Here is a 6,133-nt window from a genome sequence, read left to right as displayed (position 1 = left end):
TTCCTCACTATGCTCCACAGAGACTCACTTTACACATCTATGGCCTCTCAAACACAGCACTACTGGGCTTCCTAGTGAGTGTATCCTGAGCCCTGATTTAAGGAAGAAAGGCCGTGGAACAAATTCATAAGGTGCCGGAGGCAAAGGCAGAAACACTAAGTGTCATTTACTTAAGGGAGAAAAGATAAATTACCCATTGTCTTACCTTGAAGTTTTCCACAGGAAAAATTTCTAACTTAGCATTTGTCACCTCTGAATCAGTCTTACTAGTGACTGCCCAGACCACCAATAAACAATCATCCTTCCAAATTTTGTAAGAAGACACTGACACTGTGTCATTACTACAGATTTCCATGAGACTTGAATGCCCACGCTCTGGAGTTTCTTCTAACAGAGAGGCTGCAGCTGAAGCTGTGGAGGATGAAGAGGGCTGGAAAACTTCCATGTTGTCATCAGCAAACAAAGAAGGCGCAGGCGAGCTGACACTTGAGAGCTTTTCAACCGAGGACAGCTCTGATGAAGACCCAGAACCCAAGAGCTCTGCACTGAGTTCAGTGTCCCCTCTATTCAAAGCACTCAGACAGTCATCATCCCCACGGGCCACAGCTGATACAGAGCTGAGGGTGGAGGAGGCAGGGTTATGAGCACTGGGTATCTTGTCATTTTGGGAGACCTTGAATTTTGATTTCCTCCTGAACTTGTGAGACACGAGGTCTGCTTTTCCCAACTGCAATAATAAAATATAAGAAACTATTTTACTAATCATGAGCTTTAAATATCTTCTATAATCTCAAATGAACAATATATCAACACTAAGAATCTGTAAAGCAAAGATTGGCAAAACTCAGATACATAAAATGTAAAATCCTAAAATTCTTAAAGGTATCAGCTAAATTTCACTTCTAACTTAAAAAACATAAACTGCCAGGCATGATGGTGCTTGCATTTAATCCCAGTACTAGGGAGGCAAAGGCACGCAGATCTCTGAGTTCGAGGCTAGCCTGGTCTACAGAGACAGCCAGGGTAGTCACACAGAGAAACCCTGTCTTGAAAAAACAAAAACACGTTTAAAAACTATAAACTTGCCGGGTGATGGTGGTGCACGCCTTTAATCCCAGCACTCGGGAGGCAGAGGCAGGCGGATCTTTGTGAATTTGAGGCCAGCCCTGGTCTACAGAGCTAGTTCCAGGACAGGCTCCAAAGCCACAGAGAAACCCTGTCTTGAAAAACCAAAAATAAATAAATAAATACCATAAACTTAGAAAAGGAAATAAAATAAGGTCAGAACTCAGTTGTAGTAGTTTTAAAAAATGTTGTTTGGTATTCTTTACATTATAAAATTGGACAACCTAGATTTGTTTTTGTTTCCAGAGTTGTATTATAGACTCCTAAGTTACCCTGACTACAAAGGGGACCCAAACTGTATTTTAATAATCTATAATAATTTGATTTCATGATCTATGTTAGTAAGCAAAGAAGAAAAATTGGTTTTACCTCAATAACAAAAATCAGAGGCTGACCAGAAAATACAGAAAAAAAACATTCCATAGAATTTGCCACCACTAACCTAAGTGAAGAACAGTCTGATCAGGTCTACGCAAGCAGAGCCCACAGACAGACCACTATTACTGACAATCTCCAATCACTCCCCTTGCCCTCAGAGAATTCTGTCAGTCACCCTGATAATTTATGTGGACCCTGGACCTGTGCTAGCAGACTAGACTTCAGAGAATAACTTACTCAAGGGGATTGGATGCTGTCACCTCAGTGGTATAAAAACTATGTCACTGGGGCTGGAGAGATGGCTCAGCTTCCAGAAGTCCTGAGTTCAATTCCCAGCAACCACGTGGTGGCTCACAACCATCTATAATGAGATCTGGTTCCCTCTACTGACCTGCAGGCATACATACCTGCAGAATACTGTATACATAATAAATAAATAAATAAAATTAAAAAACCAAAACTATGTCACTGAGCTCTAGGTCTGAGAGATGATGGCTGTGAAAGCTGTAGGAGGCATTTCTCTCACTCCATGTACAGATGAAATCCAGTTTTTGCTACCAGCAGAGAGCAGAGATACTTACAGGAATGTAACAGACAACTTACCAAATTGATTGTATTTTCTGGTTCAAGCCCCACAAACAGTGAGGATGCCAACAACTGCTTTTCTTTCTCCTCTGTAGATAGGGTGAGGCCTTGAGCTTGGTCCTTTCTGGCTGTGGCCTGGCTGACATTCTCCATTGTTGTACCCTCCCCAGGAGCATGCGGCACTTCCATTTTATCACCAGTTGCGCTCTCCTTTTTGGGGAGATAGCCCTCTTTGCCCCATAATTTCTTTATACCTTCCAGCTTCAAGCTACTTGTCCTAAGGAGATTAAGCAAACAAGTCAATTTAAACAATTGCTGACTAGGTAAATCCTTGATACATTTTTTCCCCAAAACACATATGCTATGATCTTTTATTTATTTGTTTGTTTGTTTGTTTTTCAAGACAGGGTTTCTCTGTGGCTTTGGAGCCTGTCCTGGAACTAGCTCTGTAGACCAGGCTGGTCTCGAACTCACAGAGATCTGCCTGCCTCTGCCTCCCGAGTGCTGGGATTAAAGGCGTGCGCCACCATCGCCCGGCTTCTGCTATGATCTTTTAAAAAACAGCTTTTATGTTAATTTTATAGGTGAGAAGGAAACCTAGATTTTTTTGGGTTTTCAAGACAGGGATTCTTGCAGAGGCAAGGATCTCTGTGAGTTCAAGGTCAACAAAAAGACAGGGATTCTCTGAAGCTTTGAAGCCTATCCTGGAACTTGCTTTGTAGACCAGGCTGGCCTTGAAGTCACAGAGATCCTGTCTCTGCCTCCCGAGTGCTCGGATTAAAGGCATGAGCTACCACCGCCTGGAATCCTAGATTTTTAAAATTTATTTTTATTAGAACCAATTTCCCCCTTCCCTCAAGCACAATAATTTAAAGCACCAGAACTCTAGATCTGGTTAAAAATCTCAGACCATTTAATTTTAATTTAATTACTTGAGTAAGTTAAAGAAGAGAAGGGCTGTGGATGTGCTCCTCTCTACTTACTGTTCAAAGACACCTTGACCTTTAACTCTGATGGCCCAAGATAAAAGATCTTAGCCACGTGAGGAGATCCAACCTCAATCATAAAACAGTAATTCATAAGCAAATTCATCTTAAAATCCACTAAAAGCAAAACATCAAATATGCACCAATATATAAATTTGTTTTTAATTCAAAATGTTTTATTAATGTGATTACTAACTACATATATTTCATTTTTTTTGAAAACGATATTAAGATTAGCCTGGAAAAGAGGCTTAGAAACTCTTCTCTGTATTTTTCCATCACACTTATTTATTTATATGCCATACGTTTTATTTAGGTGCCACAGCCCATGTGTGAAGGCAGAGGACAACCTGCAGGAGTCGGTTCTCTCCTTATACCATGTGGGGCCTGGAGACTGAACTTAGGCTGTTAGGTTTGAACACAGGTCCTTTACCTGCTAAGATATCTGAAAGGCCCAGAAGTTTTCTTTAACTACATTTCCTTATATATTTTGTGTATGTGGGCACATATCTCCCATGTGGGTCATGGGGTGAAACTCAGGTCATCAGGCATGATAACAAGTGCCTTCACCTACTGAGCTACCTCACCTGCCCCCAGAAACTTTTTAGTAGCTGAGTTTTTTAAAGTATTGGTTCAAAGGCAGAAACTCAGCCCAAAAATCTCAAGGTAAGACATATAGGCAAAATAAATAAAAAATAAAATAAACAAAAAAAGATATCTAGCATCAAATTAAGAATGTGAACTCAGGGGCTAGAGAGGTATCTAGCTTAGTGATTAAGAGGGTGATTTACTGGCTGCTCTTTCTTCCAGAGCACCCACATAGTGGCTTATAATCAACCATCTGTAACTCCAGTCTGGAGGATCCGATACCTTCTTCTGGCATCAGGAGGCACCAGGCATACACACAGTACACAGACGACACTCAGAAAAATCATCCACACATAAACATTCTTTAAAATTTAAATAGAATATGGATTCACATGTCAAAGTCACAGCTATGAGTCCACGAGTTAGCAGTGACTGAACAGCCACAGGTCACCGCTATTGCTCCTATGTTAATTGACTCAGAAGTACCCATTTCACAATGCAAATGTATATCATCACAAGGAACACCTTACACACACACTGCTTCCATTGCCAGGCAGCCTACGAAAGCTAGAGTGGGACTCTAGCTACTCAACACTCTTTTAGCATCTTAGCTCATTAGTCATCACTGTCATGGCTCAAAGTAGCACTTAAAATTTATACTACAAGATAAAAAAATTAATCTTAAAAATTCAGAAATATTTATACTGATTTTTAAAAGTTTTTAAAAAATTATATGTATTTATTTATTGTGTGTATATAGTACATATTTGGAGGTCAGTACTCTGTTTCTACCATGTGGATTCTGGGGATTGATCTCAGAACACCACTCTTGACAACAAGCACCTTTACCTGCTGATCCACCCCACCAGCTGTAGATGGTTATCATTCCCTGTGATCTGTTAGAACCATGACCATTTGGTTTATAGGTAATTATATTTTATATTTTGTAAAGAGGTAATACTGTTAAGCAGTGCGTGGCTGAAATGAAAAAGAAAAATGATTCTAATAAAGAATACAAGGAGTGGTTTGTTTCTTTTCACTTTTTTTTGTTTTGTTTTGTTTTGTTTTATTTTGTTTTTCGAGACAGGGTTTCTCTGTGTAGTCCTGGAACTCAGTCTGTAGACCAAGCTGGCCTCGAACTCACAGAGATCTGCCTGCCTCTGCCTCCCGAGTGCTGGGATTGAAGGTGTGCACCACCACTGCCCAGCTTCTCACAGTTTTTAGGGAAATACTGTTCCATTTGCCTTTCTGTTGTCGTGAGAAAATATTCTGGCCAATAGGAGGCAGGATTTTATCGGGCATACAATTCCAAGTTACAGCTCATAATTGCAGCAACAGAACTCGAGACAGCTGGCCAGCCTTACCCACAGTCAGGAGCAGAGAGAACCAAATGCCCCTATACTGACTGCTCCCTTCTGCTCTCACCCAACTTTCTCCTGCTCAGGGAATGGGAGCGCTGCACACCATACACTGGACCAGGCCTTCCTATATTAACAATCAAGAAAACCCCACAGATAGGTCCGCAGACCAGCCTGATCTAAACAGTTCCTCCACTGAATAGCCACTGCAAGTATCAAATGGTTTTTCTAAGCACTTTTAAAAGACAATCCCCAGTTGTCTAATAAGTCCTCAGAAGAAACCTGGTTGTCCTTGCCACAGGTAGATCTGAGCGGTCCTAAGAACCACTGGGAAGATCTGAACATCTCTAGGATGCTCAGAAGCAGCAACTTTAGGGAATGCGTGAATACCAAAGTGGTTACACTACCTACACGTCTACTTTAACAAAAGATTTCTTTCATCTACAAAAAAAGGACTCAAACTTAGGATTCAATTTTAGTTTGGGGTTTTCATTCTTTGAAGGCAAGCAGGTACTAACGCTGCCCCATTTAGACCCAGCTGCTGGAAACTTCTGTCAGGAAGAGGTCATCTCAGAACTCACCAAAGAGGAAGCTCCTCCCAGTGAAGCCTGTTCAGTGACTGATGACCAGAAGGATAAAGCCTGTGCTGGAAGACAACTCAGCGGATACTATTTGTCATGCAAGCAAGAGGAATGAATTTTGGACGTCCAGCACCCCTACAAAAAGCAAAGTAGGTGCTGTAATCCCTACACTAGGGGCGGCAGGAACAGAGGGAACCTGAAAAAGCAAAGTAGGTGCTGTAATCCCTACACTAGGGATGGCAGGAGCAGAGGAAACCTGAAAAAGCACGCTATGGATACTGCCACAGTGAGCTTCAGGTTCAGCAAGAGACCCTGTCTACGTAAATAGAGGAGAAAGTGATCAAGGAAGACACCAAATTCAAGTTCAGGCTTCCACAGTGCACATCTGTAGACATGCGTGCGCGCGCGCACACACACACACACACACACACACACACACACACACACACACATATAGTGTGAAGTTCTGACCCCTCATTTTAGCCCAGTTTAGGACAACCCTGAAAGGTCATTCTTGCAGAAGCTGTCACTG

General features: G+C 41.6%; 1 protein-coding gene across 1 annotated transcript in view; it reads right to left on the bottom strand.

Annotated features, from left to right (window-relative positions):
* The window catches only part of Ap4e1 (adaptor related protein complex 4 subunit epsilon 1), a 50,011-nt gene that overhangs the window by 7,702 nt on the left and 36,176 nt on the right, over positions 1-6,133 (bottom strand). The window contains exons 17-18 of the mRNA XM_005364423.3: positions 2,107-2,365; positions 206-727 (exon numbers count right to left, since the gene is read on the bottom strand). Coding sequence (XP_005364480.2) covers positions 206-727; positions 2,107-2,365 — 781 coding nt within the window. The remainder of the gene's footprint in view (positions 1-205; positions 728-2,106; positions 2,366-6,133) is intronic.

The sequence above is a fragment of the Microtus ochrogaster genome (genome assembly GCF_000317375.1).
Source record: "Microtus ochrogaster isolate Prairie Vole_2 chromosome 14 unlocalized genomic scaffold, MicOch1.0 chr14_random_1, whole genome shotgun sequence".
NCBI lineage: Eukaryota > Metazoa > Chordata > Mammalia > Rodentia > Cricetidae > Microtus > Microtus ochrogaster.
The sequence above is the reverse complement of the archived record's forward strand: the minus strand, read 5'-3'. Positions and strand labels throughout refer to the sequence as shown.